Source organism: Triturus cristatus, chromosome 6 (genome assembly GCF_964204655.1).
Source record: "Triturus cristatus chromosome 6, aTriCri1.1, whole genome shotgun sequence".
NCBI lineage: Eukaryota > Metazoa > Chordata > Amphibia > Caudata > Salamandridae > Triturus > Triturus cristatus.
The window spans coordinates 1,796,738,445-1,796,760,273 of record NC_140589.1 but is presented as its reverse complement, the minus strand read 5'-3'; the positions used below and the strand labels follow the sequence as shown (position 1 = coordinate 1,796,760,273).

At 45.5% G+C, this 21,829-nt stretch overlaps 1 protein-coding gene across 5 annotated transcripts in view; it reads left to right on the top strand.

The window, feature by feature from the left end:
• The window catches only part of ESCO2 (establishment of sister chromatid cohesion N-acetyltransferase 2), a 293,480-nt gene that overhangs the window by 139,638 nt on the left and 132,013 nt on the right, over window positions 1–21,829 (top strand). For all 5 annotated transcript variants that reach the window (XM_085613127.1, XM_085613129.1, XM_085613128.1 and 2 more), the window contains one exon: window positions 6,258–6,411. In XM_085613127.1, coding sequence (XP_085469253.1) covers window positions 6,258–6,411 — 154 coding nt within the window. The remainder of the gene's footprint in view (window positions 1–6,257; window positions 6,412–21,829) is intronic.

Below are 21,829 nucleotides of genomic sequence, written 5' to 3'. Positions count from 1 at the left end.
AACCATGGAGAGATCAGACACCCGGACCCAGCTCAGCGCAACCTTGCGATCTGGCTCCTGAGATCCTAGAATTCGGATACCTTAACCTTCCCCCTGACTGTATGAACGTCATCAGAGAAGCTAGACGCCCTACCACTAGAGCCTGCTACGCTGCCAAGTGGAAAAGATTTGTTGTTTATTGCCATAACAACACAATCAACCCTCTAGACGCATCCATACAGCATATCATATGCTACTTACTCCATCTACAAAGATGTAACCTAGCATATACATCCATTCGGCTACACCTCGCAGCAATTGCCGCTTACCTACAAAACAGACAGCACCTATCACTTTTCAGAGTGCCTGCCATTAAAGCCTTCATGGAAGGCCTAAAACGAATAATTCCCCCCAGAGTGCCACCCTCACCTGTGTGGAACTTAAATATAGTTGTCACAAGGCTAATGGGACCGCCTTTCGAACCTCTGCATAAATGCGAACTGCAACTCCTCACATGGAAAACACCTTTCCTTGTAGCCATCACCTCCCTTAGAAGGGTCAGTGAGATACAAGCACTTACTATACAACAACCTTTTCTCCAAATGCACCCGAACAAGGTTGTCCTCCGTACCAACCCAAAATTCCTACCCAAAGTCATCTCACCCTTTCATCTAAACCAATCGGTAGAATTACCGGTTTTCTTCTCGCAACCTCAAACTGTTGCAGAAAGGGCTCTACACACACTGGATGTTAAAAGGGCCTTGCTTTACTATATCCAGAGAACACAACCTTTCAGAAAGACAAAGCAACTGTTTGTCTCTTTCTCTCCACCTCATAAAGGCAACCCCATCTCTAAATCAGGGATAGCTAGGTGGATTGTAAAATGCATACAGATTTGCTACCACAAAGCAAAACGCACGCTATCTGTTCCCCCTAAAGCCCACTCTACAAGAAAGATAGGGGCTTCTATGGCTTTTCTTGGGAACATCCCATTAGATGATATCTGCAAGGCATCTACATGGTCAACACCGCACACTTTCACTAAACATTACTGTGTAGATGTGCAAACCAAGCAACAAGCTAGTGTGGGCCAGGCTGTACTAAAACCACTGTTTCAAACCACTGCAACAGATACCGGTGGTCGCCGCTAAGGTTGGGAACTGCTATATAGTCTATGCAAAAGTGTGTAATCTGCAGCTCATATGCCTCGAACGGAATATGCTACTTACCAGTATGCATCTGTTCTTGGCATGTAGAGCTGCAGATCTACACACGCCCACCCGCCTCCCCGGCTACCTGTATCTGTTCCAGTCTATCTTATTTAGATACAACACACATGGGTTTCTTCACTATCATTACTACGCTCCATCTTTCCCTGTTGGCGAAAAACAATCTGAGGATGGAGCCGAAGCCCATGCGCAATGCGAACCAAGGGAGGAGTCACCGACCTCGTGACTTCCAAAGACTTTCCAAGAGGAAAAACAAAACGGAAAACATCCGGGCCCAACACCAGATGGCGATCTATGCAAAAGTGTGTAGATCTGCAGCTCTACATGCCAAGACCAGATGCATAATGGTAAGTAGCATATTCCTTTAGGTTGTTTTTTTTTTTTTTTTTTAATTTTATTTAGTTTGCAGTTTGTACAAATAACATTAAGTTACATCAATGCAACTGTGCAAGAATTCAATGAAAATAATAATACCACAATAAATCATCCTTTAGCCTTACAGACCCAACTATAATCAAAATGAAGAGTCACGTTTTCTTTGTATAACGCTTTTTTTACAATCATTACTTGTCGTGTTTTACTCCTCCTCTCCAGTTCCGGCCCCTCTCCACTTTGAGATAGGAGCCCAGATGCTTTCCCCAAAATCTCTTGATTTCTTCCCCTTCTGAGCATACAAAGAGATCTCAATGTTATGCAATCCGAGTAACCTGGAGAGCCACATTTGGAATGAGGGAGCTACAGTGTCTTTCCAACCAGCGGATATTAGAATCCGGAGTACAGCAACAAAAATAAAGACCAAGGCTTCCTCCGGTTTCTCGAGTTTCAACCAGTCATCGCTACCTAGTACCATAAGGGTAGGAGATAAGTCGATTTTTTGGCCTATCAACTCCTCCAAGAATTTTTGTATTTCCTTCTGAATACCAGCCAGAGACCTGCAATTGAAAAACATATGGAGCAGATCTGCCTGGCTCTCATTACATCTGGGGAAGCTATCGTCCGCCCTTACCCCCCAGGCATGCAGCTTAGCTGGCGTATGATATAAGTTAAACAAGGTTTTGTAATGCTGTGCCCTCAGACTGGTGGAGCGGAGTATGTTCTTACTCAGTAGGAGGGCCAGGTCCAGATCAACATCGGGATTTCCTAATTTAATAGCCAAAGCGGATTCCGTTTTTTCTATGTCATCTTTGATTTCTCCATTAAGTAGACTGTACATTCCCTTAATTTTTTTACACCCTTTCACCAATAGATCTACTATAGGGAATTCCGCTGCTAATGAAGTCCTCGGCCATATTGCCTTTAGCCAACATGCTATTTTAGCGTACAACAGCCAATGTTTTGTGGGAATACCAAAACTATTCTGCAGCTCATCGAACCCCAAAATCTCATCTCCCGTCATTACATCTCCTACTGTCTTAATTCCTAGTTCTTCCCATCCCTGCAGATTCCTATTGACTACCATTTGTGGGAATAAACTAGAATTATTTAGATAAAGGTATCGGTTTACCTTAGGGATACCGCAGAACTTTGATATTGCCCTCCAAACCCCCCATGCACCTCCCAATACCTTGAAACAAGCTTTTCTGTAGTATCTACGTTCTACGTCACACATCAGAAGACCAAAGGCCTTTCTCCCTACTAATAACTAAAAGATTGAGGGGGGTGCCTGGGTATCGTGGTTTCCCCGACGAGATTGTGGCTCTGACTGAAACAGAATGGACATATGTATTAGTAAACACGACCAGTGATACAACCGCAGATTTGGTAAGGCCAGACCACCCCTATTCCTAGGGAGAGACATAAGATTTGTAGAACGCCTTATTCTCCCATACTGCCAGATATACTTTATAAAAATGGATTCCAAACTTTTGATTATTTTATCTTCGATTAGGAGGGGTATGGCCCGGAACAGATAAAGAATTTTAGGGAACATCGTCATTTTCAATACATTTACCCTCCCTATCAGTGAAAGGTGTAGTACATGGATTCTTTTTAAATCTGCCTCTATAGATTTACTCAACGGACCAAAGTTCTCAGCTACTATTTTATCTACGGAGGCGTTTATTCTTATCCCCAGATAACTCGCTGATTCCACAAATCTTGTATCGGTTTGGACGATATTTTTTGTGCAAATTATTACTGTTTTGGATTCGTTTAATAGATATCCCGAATGCTCACCGAAATCCTTTGCCATTTGTGTCAAAACCGCGAGTGCCTGATGTGGTTCTGGAGTAATAACCGCCAGGTCGTCCGCGTACGCTAGAATCTTTGTTTCATGCCCCTTGCAAACCACAGGTCTAATTGTTGGACAGCCCAATATCTTTCGGATAAACGGATCAATGTTCCTTTAGGTTGTAAGGAAACCAAGAACTCTTTATGTTTGAGAGATAGTTCACTGACTACTCACAGATACCTTAGTCCTCAAGAAACAACCTTGCATTATTTTTCTCTTTTGGAGCAGGTTTCCTGAACAGGTGGTCATACTTTGAATAATTTACTCCAAATTGGATTTGCTTTGGTATATAGGACCAGTAGGGATGTTTGGTTTTACAGTTTTTTTTTTCGTTCTCTCGAAAGTACGTATTGTTTGAATTTCCTGTCAGAGTGCCTCTTCTTGCCTTTCCTTTAACAGTATGGCAGGTCATTTGGACACACAAACACAATCTCCCAGCCTGGCTTTTTGGCCAGATTTCCATTCCATTGAGTGTTGTAATGTTTGTAAAAAGATGCTGCGGAGGTAGCTGAAGGACACGGAGGGAGCTTGCCTTAAGACTATGCTGAGTCTACTAGGGAAACGGCCTTTATCCTATATCATAGGGTTCTAGACCATCTTACTACCCAGAGGAGGTGCTTACTTTTCCTCAACTTGTGATCTAGATACTAAGCTAAAGATTTCAAAACCTAGTTGGCTTGTTTCTATCCCGATATTGACTGAAAAATCTTGTGGTCCTTGGTAAATCTATCTCCCTATACCTATATTTGAAATGCAATTTAATATGTGAAATATAATTGTGTATTTAAACAATTTAAATCCACACCTGACGTATACCTTCTTGTATATCTTCCCAACACCCCCATAATTTACAGCAATCAGTTACTCCCTGCCTAGGGTTGCTTAATACAAATACCCATACATACATTTGAAAAATGCTCCTGCACCGCAGAGCAGTAATTCCTGTTGCACGGTCGACACCGAGTCATTCTAAACATTCCACTTTGTGCTTAATGTTAGGGCACTTGGACACGTTGAGATACACCCCTTCGACCACAGCTACAAGTCCTTGATGTTAAAGCATTGTACACCCTCAGAAGCCAATCTATTTGTTTATTTTTACCCCAGGAACACCCGCATCAGAAAGTTCACAATCGCAAAAGAAAGGAGAACTCCATCTCGGACACCTACAGGAGAGTGCTTCTCCTGAAGAACCGCAGGGGTCTGGTGCCCAGAAAGAGGATATTCTGTCTTTAGAAAAAGCTCAGTGCAGACCACTATCACAGATTCCTTCACCTTCAATGTTCCTCCGTCTCTCATGACTCTTCCCCCCCCCTGCCTCCCCCTCCCCTCCCCTCCAAAACCTCCTCCCTGGCCAGATCAAGACCTTGCAATTTTCCAGCCTGGCTTCAATGCTCTAGGTTGAGAAAAGGCCATCCCACCCCTGGTGGGGATACGGATTCCAGTTGAGGACGCTATTTATCACAGAGGCAAGTCCAGGGGATGAGAGGGGCAGTCCCGGAAGTGATAAATGAAGAACTTATAAGCTCAACTTTCTTTTCCATGAAAGAGTGGAAGACTACAAATGCAGGGGTTACTATTGTTTGTTGAGGTTTGATTAAAAAAAACATTTGTACATTTATTTGCTGTTTCGGTAGGACTCAGCATTTCCAGATGAGTCATCATGAAATAAAATAAGAACATCAGTTTGGACAAAAAGCACATACAGTGCTCATGTGCATAGATTTAAGTGTGTGAGAGAGCTGAATATTCTAAAGATTCTAGAAGCTGTACTGTCTCCCCCATTGACTGAAGGTTCAAGAGGACAGTTTTTTTTACTCTCCCTGATAAGGGATCATAATAACAAAATCATCTACGTCTCCAAGCTTTTTTTTTTTTACTGCAAATTCCTTTTCATTTGAGGTATTCTCATTTGCTTGACCTCTTTAGACATATGGGTTGTCATGTGACTATTTTTATAAGCTATAATCTGATTGTTCTCCATATTTAATGAAGCTCTTCACTGGCTTTCATCCTGGTTATGTTTGATGGATGACCCTCTGAGGTGTGAGGAGATCCTGGGAAAATGGTGTGTGCATGTTCCTCTTACAGATTCTCAAACCATAAAGAAGTTTAAAACCTCTCTGTAAATGACATTAGGAGGCTGATTCTGTCCCAGAGCCACGCTGGAAAAGCTTAGTGGACATCAGAAAATACTTCCACTGGATTCACCTCCACTGAATGGTACGGACAGAAAAATAATGGTACACGATACACAGTACCTTAAAGGAAATCCTAGACACTCCCCAGTGCCAGATCCCAAGGTGGAGCAGTTGGGTACAACAGAGGGGTGGGCAGATTCGAGACACCAGAAAACTTTGACAGGTTAGGATTTTCGGTAGGCAAGAGAGCGAGCCCATAATTGGCAAAACTGGTTTGATCTCCCCCTAACTCCCTACAGATAGGGTTCCGGGCGACGGGTTGCACTGCAGGGGACAAGATTGTGCAATTATGAAGAGCTTCGCAGCCAAATATTATAAAATATGGAGTCTGTGGTTAGCTAGTCAAACCAATTGTTGAAGCTTGTTAGATCTTCCCGCTCATTGTTAGAATGGCACTACTTAAATGTACCCTAGAGGTGTTTTGGTTCGGACCTGCTGCTGGTTTCCCTCTGATATGTCTGCACTGTCATTTGTTTAATGTATTGTGTTTCACAATGTAATAAAAAGAATTATAAAAACGAAAGGGGAGTTTACCAGGTCATTGGCTTTCCTAATACTTTGATGCTATGAGTAACTAGACAGTCTACTGGAAGATTTAACTTAGGACATTTATTTCAGACCTCCACCGTTCCATGATGATTTGGCCTCTCCTTTGGTATCTGTCCCCACTGCCAGCACCCCTACAGCAGCCATCCCATCACTCGAACATGCTACAAGACAAAGCAAAAAGAGCAAAGAATCCCACAAAGAAGCTAAGGATCAAATGATCATTGTAAGTATTTATTTTAAAATAGTATTGTCTGGTTTAATTCAATTTTCTGTTCCATGTTAATGCATTTACATTTTCGGTTCTAATGCATAGTTGATCTTTCTCATTTTTAAATTTTTTAATGTGCCTATGGACGTTAGACTATGAGTAAGAGCTTTGATACTTCTATATGCTGTCTCTATCCCATTATCAACCTTTATGGTTTCATCAAAGCCTCATGGCAAGACCTCAGACGCCCTTGGAAGATGTTAATGATACATTATTGTTTTTATCTAACCCTGAAACATGAAAAGGTATGTACTAAAAGAGTTGGACAATACACTTGTGCTGGGTTATTCTTCTGTTTATGCATTTATAGACCATGATCATAGCAGAGAACTAGCTTAACAGGTCAGTAAGTGTCCCATCTCTAGATTATGCCTTGTTAGCCGATTCACATGTGTGAGAAGTTGGCCTGATGTATGATGTCACTAGTTATAGTGTACACCTTATATCAGTCCAAATACCCTTATGGTGATTGGTTGTAAAGTCAACCTTATAGACCAGCTATCCTAGTGGTAGCATGGACAAGAGCAGTCTTAGGCTAAACTCTGAATGGCATGTGAAGCCAGCTGTGATACCATATATAATCCCTTGAATACCAAATGAAAGGACACCACAACAGATATATATAAAATAAAGTGTATTTATTCTAAGCAAACCCTCAGCACTCTTTATGAGTTTAGAGGTAAGTACAACACAGTCTTATTAATGCATACAGTAAGTCACACAGGTAAGTAATACAGTTAGGCCCTAGGGGCCACGCAAACCATATACTAAATAAGTGGTATAAGAACCACTGTCACGGAAATAGAATAGGCCTAGGCCTGGGGAATCGCTGGGGCTACACTACACTAGCGTTAGTTAGGAAGTGGGAGGCCCACGGGATTCGTGTGCAGAGTGGAAACACTCACGCGTAATGCGTAAAAGTCAATAGCAATGTTATAGTTTAGAAATAGATAGATTTAGGACACTTCCGGAGTAGCTAGGAAGTTGAGACTTGAAAACTAGACACTAGGATAGTCACTATCCTGATGAGCACCGGAGTACCCAAGTTACCTAGCCCACAGGCTGCGGGTGCATAGGGGTGAAGATGCGTCGTTTTCGTCGTCGACTCCTATGGATGCCTGAAGAAAGATGCTGACAGGCAGTCAGGGGAGAGTGTCCGGTGGATCCCAAGGCTGGGATCAAGAAGAGAAGAAACCTGCAAGCAGAGGGGACAGAGTCAAGGTCACTAGCCAGTGACCACGTGGAACCAGGAAGGAACCAGGCGATGTCGTGAAGATTGCAGGTGAAGGTGAAGCTTGTCGCTGCAGCCAGGAGGACCAGGAAGCGTCGAGGACGACCAGGACCAGGAGGCGAGCTGTCCCACGAAGGCTCTTGCTGTCGGCGGCGTCGAAGTTGGACTAGGACTCACCAAGCCTTGGCAAGCGGAACCCACGAAGAACAAGGGACTTGCTTCTGGTGCAGACCAGGAAGGTCTGGGGTGCTTCTTCTTTGCAGAGAAGCGGGAGCCAGTCTGGAGGAGCCAAACCAGCGCAGAAGATTTCAGGGAGCGTCGTCACAAAGGCCACTAGCCAGCGGGCAAGCAACCGGACAGACGCGGCAAGCAGGAAAATGCTGAAGGGCCCCACGCAGGACTCGTGGAGTGTGGGGGGCTGGTCTTCGGTGCAGATGGTGCTTGGGGTTGGGGCTTCTCAATCCCCGGTGCACAACTTCGAGGGTACCTCAGAAGCTGCGCTGTAAGTTACTAGCCACTTTTCCCAGGTAGCCGGTCCCACGTCGCTCGTCGCCTCCACGGATCTCCGCTCTGCTGCAGATGTGGATGAGGGTCGGAGAAGTCTGGAAATCAAGGCTCTGGTCGGGCTCTGCAGTCGGTTCCTCGTCGAACGTTTCACAAAGCAAAGGGTAGTCACTTGATGGTGCCTGTTTGCACAGGGTAGCCACTCCTTGGCTACAAGGGAGATTCTTCAGTCTTCTTCTTTCGTCGAATGTCGAAGGTCCAGAGTTTCTGTTCAGTTTTGCAGGTTCAGGATAATCTAAAGTCTTGAGGCCCAACTCCCACTCTTATACTAATCTGGGGGGCTGGGATACCTGCTAGGTCACGCCTTATGGGTGGGACCTGGGAGGGGGTGGTTACACCCACTTCCCTTTGTCCAGTTTCGCGCCAGAGCTGGGGCTGGAGTGCCCCAGCGCCGGTTTGAACTGGACTATGCAAGGAACACCTTGTGTGCCCCAGGCATGTCTCATTCCTTTCAGCCCACCCTGCCCCAATACACTAAAGGCTGTCTGGGGAGGTGCTAGCACCTCCCCAAGCAGGAAACCTATTGTCCAGGCCTCCCTGGCTAGGATCACTCCCAGCAGCAGGAGGTCAGACTTGTGTCTGTGGCAGCAGCATCCATTTTGTGATGCTGAGGCTTTGGTTAGAGTTAAACAGCAAAGTAGGATTTTAACATGTCTCTCCCTCTAGAAGGGAGGAATAATATCCTCATCACCAGAAATGGTATGGAGGTATTATTCCAAAGTGTTAGACACCTTACACGACATGTTTTGATAAAGCCAAACCATAGTTACCATAACCGTTTAAGATTATAAGGCACTTTAAGAGTATATGGTAGGCTATATCATAGAACAGCTATAAGGACATGGTTCCGAAAGCTGCAGACAGGCTCAGCTCATGCTAGGGCACCATCTCACATGTTACCAAGCACTCTGCCTCCAGGATTGTTAAGGCCTGCCATAGGAGTGACTGATAGGTACACATGTGTCTATATATAAGGGTAGATATAGGCATACTATATCTAAGCAAGGGGTGATTACACGACCTTGCCCCAGCTGAGTGATCAGCCAGTTGTGTCTGATTGGAAGGCCAGACCAGGGGTGGCATAATACATGCTGCAGCCCCTGGGAGGCCTAGGGTACACCTATGCCCTGGGTACCTAGGGTACACTGTACAGGGTCCAATAAGGTGATCCTTACCAATTGGTTATGTACCTAGGGTACATGGAGTCCATTTTAAAGAGAGAGCAGACAGCCTGAGACCCTGAATGGTAGGATCTCAGGCCAACTAAGTCGAAAAACCAGCTAGACACTAGGCAAAAAGTTGGGGGTAACCATAGTCAGATATCCACCTTCCTACACAACCCCCCCCCCCAAACGAAAGGAGATAAGGCTGGCCTTGACAAGGTAAGCCTCTATTGCCTAAGTGGCCATATAAGGAAGAACCAGCACTGGCATGGTTACCCCCTGTCTCATGGTCCACTAAGCAATCCCTCATCCTAAAGGTATCATAGGGTCTCCACCATAGGGAATCTCTACCTTGGGTGTGTCTTTGCAAAGTAAAAGGCTGGTGTTGAGATGGAGTACTGAATTGAGTGTCCTCAAAGTGAGGCCTCAGCTTCCTCCAATCATCCTCCACCCTGGATGCCTTTCTTTCTCTAACTGAGTTGCACTGTGCTCTCAGGGTCAGCCTCTGGCTACCTAAAGCTGGAGGCTGGGTCCCTTTTGTGGGCTTACTGGAGGGACAGGTCAGGTTTGGGGTCCTAAGGTCCCATGTTTGCCTGTGCCCAACAGAATCCCTCTGGGGGAGGTCCCTAACTACCTGTGAAGGGGATCCCTCAGGAATGTTTTTACCCATCACCTGGCTAGGGCAACTAACCAGGCAATCCTCATTCTTTTGAAGGGGGGGTTCTTGTGGACAGGGGCCCTCTTGGGGTCCACTGGCCTCCCTGACCTCTGCAGCCCTGGGCTGACTGAGGCAGGGTAGAGAGAGGCAGGCTACCTGCACCAGACTGGGTCCCACCTTGGAAGGGGCCACTGACATCAGAGGCTCTGCCAGGCCAGGCCTGGCTACCTCTGGGGCAGTTCCTTCACAAGGGGTGAGGTCAGATCCCTGAGGAGGCTGACCTTTTCCTAATGTCTGGGGGGAGGGAGACTTTTCTTCCTCCCCACTACTCTCTGTTTGTGTGGAGTGATCCATAGTTTCAGGCTTCACTACACCTATATCAGTCTGAGTGTGGGCTGAGACCATTACAGCCTTGCCAACCTTTTCAGGAAGGCACTCAGTTTGTGTTTGAGCTGTGACTGTCACAGCTCTGCCAATTTCTACAGGGAAGTCTGTCTGTGCCTGGGCTGTGGCTACCACTGCCCTTCCAACCTTTTCAGGGAGGAAAGCTACTTGGACAGGGGTTGTGGCTGGCACAACCCCACTACCCTTTTTGGAAAGGCCTACCATTTTAGAATGGGTGTCTTGTTCAACTCCAGCCCAAGCTGAGAGTTCTAAGTCATTCCCCAGCAAGCAGTCCACAGGCAAGGTTGGAGACACTGCCACCCTTTTAGGGCCAGTGACACCTCCCCAGCTGAGACATACCTCTGCCATGGGATGACTGTTCTGTTTGCCATCAATGTTAGTTACCTGGTATGAGAAACCAGGCAAAAGCTGCTCAGAGGGAACTAGCCTATGGGCCACCATAGTGATGCTAGCTCCAGTGTCTCTGTAGGCCTCAGCTTTTCTACCATTGATGTAGGGTTCCTGTCTGTACCTACCCAAAGTGTTGGGACAGGCAGTGAAGTTGGCAAACCCCATGCCACCATCACAGACAAGAGTAGCTGCTGTAGGGGAATTGGCTAAGCCAGGATCCCCCTGTGTTCCCCAAGAAAACCCAACCAAATTTTTGGGGGCACTCCCACCACCTGGGGGATTACTGCTGACAGTAATAGGTGGTGTGACAGGAGTAGTTGGAGGAACAGTTTTGTTTTTAGCCTGTGGACAACTGCCGTCAGTTTTCCAATGCCCAGGTGTTTTACACACATGGCAGTAAGGCTTTTTAACTGTGGTAGAGGAGGGAGCTTGGGACCCACCACCCTGTGTGGAGTTTTGGGGCCCTGAGGAAGATCTCTTTTGCTTTATCCCCACCCTTCTCTTGAGGCTTGGTGGTATCTTTCTTTTGGTCACCACCCTGATTTTTAGGCCTAATCCTGGTCCTGACCCATTTATCTGCCCTCTTTCCCAATTCTTGGGGAGAGGTCAAATCTGAGTCTACCAGGTGTTGATGGAGAAGCTGGTTCTGACAATTACTAAGGATCTGCTCCCTCATAATCAAGTTGTACAATCCTGTATAGTCCTGCACCTTGCTGCCATTTAACCAACCTTCCAGAGCCTTAGTGGCACAATCCACAAAATCAGACCAGTCCTGTGTCTGTGTCTTCTGGGTGTCTCTGAACAACAACCTATATTGCTCAGTGGTTAAGCCAAACCCATCTATCAGCGCACTCTTCAGGACTTTGTAATTGTTTGCATCCTCATCACTGACTGTGAGGAGCTTGTCTCTACCTTTGTCAGAAAAGGAGAGCCACAAGATAGCTGCCCACTGATTTTGGGGTACCTGCTGTACTTTGCAGGCCCTCTCCAAAGCAGTCATCCATTTGTGGATGTCATCCCCATTCTGATATGGGGGGACTATCTTGCTTAGGTTTCTATGGTCATAAGACCTATCCCTATCTCTAGGAATGTTGCTGCCACCAGTGGGTTCTGACCCACACAATTTTTGCTCTCTAGCCAGAGCAAGCTTCTCTTTGGCAAGGGCAATTTCTTCCCTCTGAATCCTCAGATTAGCTTCCCTCATTCTGGCTTTATGCTCCTTTCTCTCAGGTGAAGTCATTCCCCTGTGAGAGGAAGCATTAGAGATGCTAGAAACATGGGAGTGGATGGATTCCCTTGAAGGGGATCTGTCCCTCCTGCTTCTCTGTGAAAGCCTACTTGGGGGTCTGTATGGGGGGACCCCATGCAAACTCCCATGTAAACTTAGGTTAGCCTGGCTAAGTCTTCCTACTTGGCCCTGGCTGTCTACCTCTTCATCTGAAGTCCCATCTGACTCCTCTGTGGTGGGTAGACCCTCCTCTGTGCCTAGGGCACCTGCCTGAGATGCCCTCTGAGCATCATACTCCTCTAGGAGTTGTCTTAACTGAAGGAGGGTAGGGTTTGCACCCTGTTTTATTCCTCTGGAGGTACACAATTGTCTCATCTCCTGGAATGTTAAGGTATCATACCTAGAGGGGGTCTTCTGCAGACCTGTCCCTCCTGAGAGAGCATCTACTTGATCTCCTCCCAGAGGCATGATCTAGTGAGGGTGTGGTGTGTGCACCTACCTACACTAGTTGTATCTACTAAACCTCTCTAGTAGTTGTAGTCAGGGTGTGTTATTCCCTTCAACCTACAACTACAAAGTCCAGTAGGACTTAAGTATAATAATCTATGTTATATGTACCTAGACAATATCTGTGTGATCTTTCAATTTAGTATCTCAAGATTACAATGGTATTACAACAGCAAGCTCAGATCCCAACCGCTGCTCACCAATGTGAGAAGTTGGCCTGATGTATGATGTCACTAGTTATAGTGTACACCTTATATCAGTCCAAATACCCTTATGGTGATTGGTTGTAAAGTCAACCTTATAGACCAGCTATCCTAGTGGTAGCATGGACAAGAGCAGTCTTAGGCTAAACTCTGAATGGCATGTGAAGCCAGCTGTGATACCATATATAATCCCTTGAATACCAAATGAAAGGACACCACAACAGATATATATATATAAAATAAAGTGTATTTATTCTAAGCAAACCCTCAGCACTCTTTATGAGTTTAGAGGTAAGTACAACACAGTCTTATTAATGCATACAGTAAGTCACACAGGTAAGTAATACAGTTAGGCCCTAGGGGCCACGCAAACCATATACTAAATAAGTGGTATAAGAACCACTGTCACGGAAATAGAATAGGCCTAGGCCTGGGGAATCGCTGGGGCTACACTACACTAGCGTTAGTTAGGAAGTGGGAGGCCCACGGGATTCGTGTGCAGAGTGGAAACACTCACGCGTAATGCGTAAAAGTCAATAGCAATGTTATAGTTTAGAAATAGATAGATTTAGGACACTTCCGGAGTAGCTAGGAAGTTGAGACTTGAAAACTAGACACTAGGATAGTCACTATCCTGATGAGCACCGGAGTACCCAAGTTACCTAGCCCACAGGCTGCGGGTGCATAGGGGTGAAGATGCGTCGTTTTCGTCGTCGACTCCTATGGATGCCTGAAGAAAGATGCTGACAGGCAGTCAGGGGAGAGTGTCCGGTGGATCCCAAGGCTGGGATCAAGAAGAGAAGAAACCTGCAAGCAGAGGGGACAGAGTCAAGGTCACTAGCCAGTGACCACGTGGAACCAGGAAGGAACCAGGCGATGTCGTGAAGATTGCAGGTGAAGGTGAAGCTTGTCGCTGCAGCCAGGAGGACCAGGAAGCGTCGAGGACGACCAGGACCAGGAGGCGAGCTGTCCCACGAAGGCTCTTGCTGTCGGCGGCGTCGAAGTTGGACTAGGACTCACCAAGCCTTGGCAAGCGGAACCCACGAAGAACAAGGGACTTGCTTCTGGTGCAGACCAGGAAGGTCTGGGGTGCTTCTTCTTTGCAGAGAAGCGGGAGCCAGTCTGGAGGAGCCAAACCAGCGCAGAAGATTTCAGGGAGCGTCGTCACAAAGGCCACTAGCCAGCGGGCAAGCAACCGGACAGACGCGGCAAGCAGGAAAATGCTGAAGGGCCCCACGCAGGACTCGTGGAGTGTGGGGGGCTGGTCTTCGGTGCAGATGGTGCTTGGGGTTGGGGCTTCTCAATCCCCGGTGCACAACTTCGAGGGTACCTCAGAAGCTGCGCTGTAAGTTACTAGCCACTTTTCCCAGGTAGCCGGTCCCACGTCGCTCGTCGCCTCCACGGATCTCAGCTCTGCTGCAGATGTGGATGAGGGTCGGAGAAGTCTGGAAATCAAGGCTCTGGTCGGGCTCTGCAGTCGGTTCCTCGTCGAACGTTTCACAAAGCAAAGGGTAGTCACTTGATGGTGCCTGTTTGCACAGGGTAGCCACTCCTTGGCTACAAGGGAGATTCTTCAGTCTTCTTCTTTCGTCGAATGTCGAAGGTCCAGAGTTTCTGTTCAGTTTTGCAGGTTCAGGATAATCTAAAGTCTTGAGGCCCAACTCCCACTCTTATACTAATCTGGGGGGCTGGGATACCTGCTAGGTCACGCCTTATGGGTGGGACCTGGGAGGGGGTGGTTACACCCACTTCCCTTTGTCCAGTTTCGCGCCAGAGCTGGGGCTGGAGTGCCCCAGCGCCGGTTTGAACTGGACTATGCAAGGAACACCTTATGTGCCCCAGGCATGTCTCATTCCTTTCAGCCCACCCTGCCCCAATACACTAAAGGCTGTCTGGGGAGGTGCTAGCACCTCCCCAAGCAGGAAACCTATTGTCCAGGCCTCCCTGGCTAGGATCACTCCCAGCAGCAGGAGGTCAGACTTGTGTCTGTGGCAGCAGCATCCATTTTGTGATGCTGAGGCTTTGGTTAGAGTTAAACAGCAAAGTAGGATTTTAACATGTCTCTCCCTCTAGAAGGGAGGAATAATATCCTCATCACCAGAAGTGGTATGGGGGTATTATTCCAAAGTGTTAGACACCTTACACGACATGTTTTGATAAAGCCAAACCATAGTTACCATAACCGTTTAAGATTATAAGGCACTTTAAGAGTATATGGTAGGCTATATCATAGAACAGCTATAAGGACATGGTTCCGAAAGCTGCAGACAGGCTCAGCTCATGCTAGGGCACCATCTCACATGTTACCAAGCACTCTGCCTCCAGGATTGTTAAGGCCTGCCATAGGAGTGACTGATAGGTACACATGTGTCTATATATAAGGGTAGATATAGGCATACTATATCTAAGCAAGGGGTGATTACACGACCTTGCCCCAGCTGAGTGATCAGCCAGTTGTGTCTGATTGGAAGGCCAGACCAGGGGTGGCATAATACATGCTGCAGCCCCTGGGAGGCCTAGGGTACACCTATGCCCTGGGTACCTAGGGTACACTGTACAGGGTCCAATAAGGTGATCCTTACCAATTGGTTATGTACCTAGGGTACATGGAGTCCATTTTAAAGAGAGAGCAGACAGCCTGAGACCCTGAATGGTAGGATCTCAGGCCAACTAAGTCGAAAAACTAGCTAGACACTAGGCAAAAAGTTGGGGGTAACCATAGTCAGATATCCACCTTCCTACAACATGCTGTCCACAAAACTTCATACATTTTGGAGAATGTTTGGCATAATGTGTTCAACGTGACTAGAAGATAAATAGCATTTTGGGAGCCTTTCATCACGAAATACTCAAAGGCCTCACTCAATTCACTAAATATTTTGCGTGCCTAAATTCAACATAGCTGTGAAAATAAAATGCAAGTCCAAGGGTAAAATCTCGCGGACGATTCATAGGATTGTTAGACTTTACCTTGTAGAAAGGAATTTACGACTATGGAGCTCCTTTCCCTAAAATAGGTGCACACCAACAAACTTATGTTTTTGGATATTGCATCCGCCATGTTAATGCCCCACCATGGAAACATGGTAATTTATTTTAGGCGTGCTTCCACGGTGTAAAAGGAGAGAGAACACCCTCCTTTTTAATGGCAATGTAGAGGAAGTTGAACGTGCAAATACATGATGGCTTTAGATGTTTTGGTGCAAAATTTTCGACCTAATGCAAATTCCACTGCTGTAAATGTTACACATGTGTGTACTTCTTGAAACCTGTAATCGATGTAGATCTCATGTAGTACAAGTGGAATTATTGAAATTAAAAACCTATAATTATTAACAAACCCATAAGTTGAAAATTTGTTCTAAAGTTATGAGTAATGTAGGTGAACAACTTTCTAACTTTCTTTCCTAAAGGTTTATTATTTGGGCTCTAAAAGATAAAGATACAAAGCTGTGCTGAAGTGTCTAATTGCACAGTCCTCTAAAGGATTGTCTAGCTTTTTCATTTGGAGGAAGATACTTCTGCTGGATAACATTTGCAGGTTGGAAACCTTTATATATGGTGTTCATGATCTTGCAAACCGTGTTTAAGAAAGTACCAACATTTGAAAATGAAATTATTTGGCAGTGAAAGGCAGGCTTTGACGTCAGCTGTGCTTGTTAACTGAATTACACCGTCATCATTTAGCTCATAAACTAAATGCATATTAAAGTTTGTTATTCATCAAACATGGATTTGCACTGATCATGCTTCTATCTTGAGCATTGTTCAGTACTGTTGAATTGTGAGCTACAGAGAGATGGCAGTACTTAAGGTATTCGAATTATGTTGGACTTCGGCTGGCAACTTTACAGACATATTTACCACGTCATTGAATAATCAACTTACACAAATGTTGCACATTTGGGTTTAGATTGATTTTGATTGAGAGTAGAAGTAAAGCTCTTGTTTTTATTCTTAGCAGAGTTCAAGTTTAAGGATGCATTTAATTTCACCATACCTAGATGATACAAACACATTTTGTTTAGGAGTATTGGCAAACGTTTCACTATAACAAAAAGCGAAATCTGATGGTACAAAGACAGCCAGTCCCAGCATGTCCAGATATTTTGCTACTTATACAGACAGCCTACCTGTTACACTTGTTTTCTCACTGCTTTTGCTTATTATTTAACACATATAAACAGGTAGAGTAAGCACTTTGGGTTTGTCATCTCTTTAGACATGCATTTGCAAAGTCAATTGACAGTGTGACAATTGACCTGATTAGTCAAGTGAGGCTGTGATATTTTTAAATTATTTTTATTTGCATTTAAAAAATAGTATAATATTTATAATTTAGTAGCAGTGCATGTACAACAGTCGGTGAAGGCGGTCTATGTGGACCTAATTTGCATAGGTCTACTTCACTTATGCATGTTGATCATTAATGTATCTTTCGCAAGTTACCATCTCCCATAGGCACTCATTACACTGTCCTAGAAGGTGGAATAGTAAAATACACATCCCTGTACATCACATTATTCACATGTAAAACATTTTGTGAAACCTAATCAAGCAGACAGCTGGCATTTGGCATCTATAAGTGTTTTTATGAACCATAAACTTCATGTACATGCCTGTTTGTAACAGACACCATACTCCTGTACATGTATATGAACAATTGTTACTTACCTGTAAACAGGTGGTTCTCCAGTATTGGTGTCTTTCATAGATTCACATGCTTGAATATTCCCCGTCGTCGGAGTGGGAGTCCCACGGTAAATAAAATAGCAATATATATATATATAGTCATAATATACATAAATATATATAAATAAAATAATCCCCTAAATAGAGCTATGTAGGTGTAAAACACCAAGAAAGCACTTATATGAAATCTCCATAGGGATACATGGAGAGAGAAAAAAGACATTTGTAGTCTATCTCTGTCATTATCTTGGTCCAAACTACAGCCAATCAGGCATCAGCACCTCTCCAGAACCTTCTCCTCAGAGTTCCTGACCTCAGATTTTCGGAGCACCAAAGTGTATGCATAGTTATGAGGAGGAAAAAAGCCTCTGAAGGGAGGAGGGAGGGTCGCATGTCAATCTATGAAAGACACCAATACTGGAGAACGACCTGTTTACAGGTAAGTAACAATTGTTCTTCTCCAGTATTGGGGTGTCTTTCATAGATTCACATGCTTGAATATGAATAGAAAGCAGTAACCATATTATTGTTTCCATAATGACATCAACGTAAGATCGCAATGATCATAACCTCTTTATAAAAAAACATCACATACATATATATATATATATATATATATATATATATATATAGATAGTTATATCTGTTGACATACAGCATGTATCTAACTGTAATGAATAGTATTGAACAGTAAATGGAAACAATATGGAGGCGGGAGGAAGAGGCTCACCTTATTTAAAAAGATTGCGCAGCACTGCCTGTCCCACTGCAGCATCCTCCTCGCTTAAAGCCGCCAAGCAGTAGTGCTTAGTAAACGTGTGTCTGGTCGACCACGTAGCTGCTCTGCAGATGTGTTGCAAAGGTACTCCAGCAAATAAGGCGGTAGATGATGATACTGCCCTAGTGGAGTGTGCTCTCACTGAAGATTGCAATGGTTTGTTTGCCTTTTGATGGCAGAAGACAATAGCCGTCGAAATCCAGCGTGCAATCGTCGGTTTAGTAACCTGACGTCCTTTATGACAGCGTCCATACGCTATAAAAAGCTGATCGGATTTTCGAAACGAAGCTGTCCTGCTGATGTAGAACTTTAAACATCGTTTCACATCCAAAGAATGTAACCTTTGCTCCGCAGGTGTCTGAGGATTAGCAAAGAAAGTCTTTAATATGACGGGCTCGTTAATATGAAAATCAGAAGGCACCTTGGGTAGGAATGATGGATTGGTACGCAACACTACAGCATCCGGTTTGAACTGCAGGAAAGGAGGTTTGATGGTAAAAGCATGGATGTCACTGACACGACGTGAAGACGTTGGTGCCAGAAGTAGGGCCACTTTCCAAGTTAGATGTTTAATGTCGGCCTTGTGAATGGGCTCGAACGGTGGTCTCATCAATTGCGCTAACACAATGTTGAGATGCCACAACGGAGGAGGATGCCGAATTGGCGGAAATTTTCGGAATAAGCCTTTAAAGAATTGGCGGATTATCCTTGAGGAACAAAGGGAATTTGATCCATCCTGTCGGAAACGGGAAATTGCTGCTAAGAAAACCCGTAAAGTTGCATGGGATAGCCCAGAACTAGCCAAGTGCAAGAAGAAAGGTAGTAATTGGTGTGCCGTGGAATGTATTGGGTGGATTCCGTTAGAAGCACACCAGTGGCAGAATCTTTTCCATTTCAACTTGTACGTCTTGACTGTAGAGGGTGCTCTTGCCTGGGCCAAAATGTCCCTACAATCCTGAGGGATGTCTAGATGGGCGAACTCATGGTGTTCAGGTTCCATGCTGACAAGCTCAGTGAGGAAGGATTCGGATGACAAATTCTCCCTTCGCTCATCGTGAGCAGATCTGTCCGAGACTGCAGGAGTATTGGTTGGCATTGGGACAGCAGGAGCAGTTCTGAAAACCATGCCTGTCGGGGCCAACGTGGGGCTATTAGAATCAGGTGGCAAGGTTGTCTCCATCTTCCAAAGGCCCCGAGGTATGAGGGGAATTGGAGGAAAAGCGTACGCAAATAGATTGCACCAGTTCATCAAAAGGGCATTTCCCTGTGACCCTTTGTGGGGATGCCAACTTGCATAATCTCGGCATTTTCGGTTCTCCGGCGTAGCAAAGAGATCCAGCCGTGGCCGACCCCATTGTTGGAATATCCTCTCTAGAGTTGGTTGGTGTAATTCCAATTCGTGGGTCGATGAGGAGGACCTGCTCAGGGAATCCGCTAGGACATTGGATATTCCTGGCAGATGAACTGCTGTAATCATGATGCGATGACTGAGAGACCAGTCCCAAATTGATTGAGCTAACCTGGACAGACTTGGTGATTTCGTTCCGCCCTGTTTGTTTACATAGTGCATACAGGTCGTGTTGTCTGTCTGTATTAGCACTGATTCTCCTTGGATTAAGGGTAGAAAAGATTTTAGAGCCAGAAAAATCGCCATAAGCTCCAACCTGTTGATGTGCCAAGTTCTTTGATGTGTTGACCATCTTCCTTTTACAGAAAGATCTCCCAAGTGAGCGCCCCATCCCTCTAATGAGGCGTCTGTCGTGATTGTCCTGTCCGGTGTCACCGACAGAAAGGAAGTGCCTTCTGCTAAGTTGGCTGGTATTGTCCACCATTCTAGTGCTGACCTCATCTGATCTGTGACACATACCCTGTCGTTGAAAGATCCCGACACTTGACGCCATTGAACATCCAGCGCTTCCTGGATAGGACGTGTTCTTAGCCTGCAGTGAGGAATCAAGGCAATGGACGATGATGCCATCCCCAGAAATGATTTCAACAGTCTTACAGAAACTGACTTTTTTGACCTGATCAAAGTCACCAGCCGTAGTATCTTTTGTAGACGCTCCTGGGAGAGAAACGCTTTTGCTGATACCGTTTCCAGAGTGGCTCCCAGAAAGTCTTTTTGTTGTGAAGGATGAAGCTGGGATTTTGCTGCATTTATGGAGAGACCTAACGAGCGAAACACCTGCTGGCATAGAAGCGTGTGTTGTCGCAGGCGAGCGCTTGACTGTGATTTTAGTAGACAATCGTCCAGGTATGGAAATATTTGCACTCCCTGGAGTCGCAGAAACACTATCACTGGAGCTAGTACCTTTGTAAACACTCGAGGGGCCGAGCGCAGACCAAACGGTAACACTTTGAATTGGAAATCGTGTTGACCCACTCGAAAACGCAGGAACTTCCGATGACGTTGTAATATCGGGATATGAAAATAGGCATCCTGGAGATCTATCGTTACCATATATTCTTCCTGCGAGAGTAGACGCAAGATGTCTACTAGCGTCATCATACGAAAGGATTGGCTCTTTAGATATTTGTTGAGCGCCCTCAGATCGAGGATGGGCCTCCATTCTCCGTTCTTCTTTGTGATAAGAAAGAACCGGGAATAAAATCCTTTCCCCCTTTGAGATATTGGTACCAACTCTATAGCTCCTTTTTGCCTTAGAAGTCGAACTTGATGTAAAAGTTCCTTGATGTGAGCTGGTGGTGGTCCGGTGGGTGGTGTGGACGGAGGGAATTTGGTGAACTCTAAAGCGTGCCCCTTTTTCACAATGTCCAAGACCCAACGGTCCTTTGTAATTGAGGACCATTGAGAAAAGAACAGAGAGATTCGACCTCCAACTTTGTTTGTCTGGTAAGAGTCATTGTCTTTTTGACGCGTTTCCTCTGTATGAGGATTTCCCTCTATACGACTTGGAGGCCTGCTGTCGTGATGATTGTTGGTGCTGGCTATATGAATAGCGGTTGGATCCTTGATTATTGGGTCTGTATTGATTATTTCCCCTTCGAAAATTTGAGGAGGTGCCGCGTCCGCGTGCACCACGAAAATTTTGTCTTTGAAACTGTAAATTTCCGAGAGATTTAGCCGTCTCAGTATCCTTTTTTATGGACTGGAGCGCTTCATCGATGTGATTTCCAAATAACGCCTCTCCGTCATAAGCCATGTTTAAAATCATGGACTGCACCTCCTGGCGAAAGGATGTTGAGCGTAACCATCCCTGCCTGCGTAGCACAGCTGCTCCAGCAAGCTGACGGAAACCCGTGCATGCGATGTCCACCGCACAATCGATCATTTCCGCCGACGTTGCTTCTCCCTCTTGGAGCAACTTCATTGCTTCGCCTTTAGATGGCTCCGGCAGTTCTTGAACCAAAGTCGAAATGTCAGCTCACACTTGTCGGTCATAACGACCCAAAATGGCCAAGGCATTAGCCGCTCTAACCACAGTAGAGGCCATTGAAGAAAACTTACGCCCTATGGCATCCATTCGATGTCCGTCACGATCCGGTGGTGCGGTGACAGTCGATGCAGGATTTTTCGCCCTACGTTGCGCTGC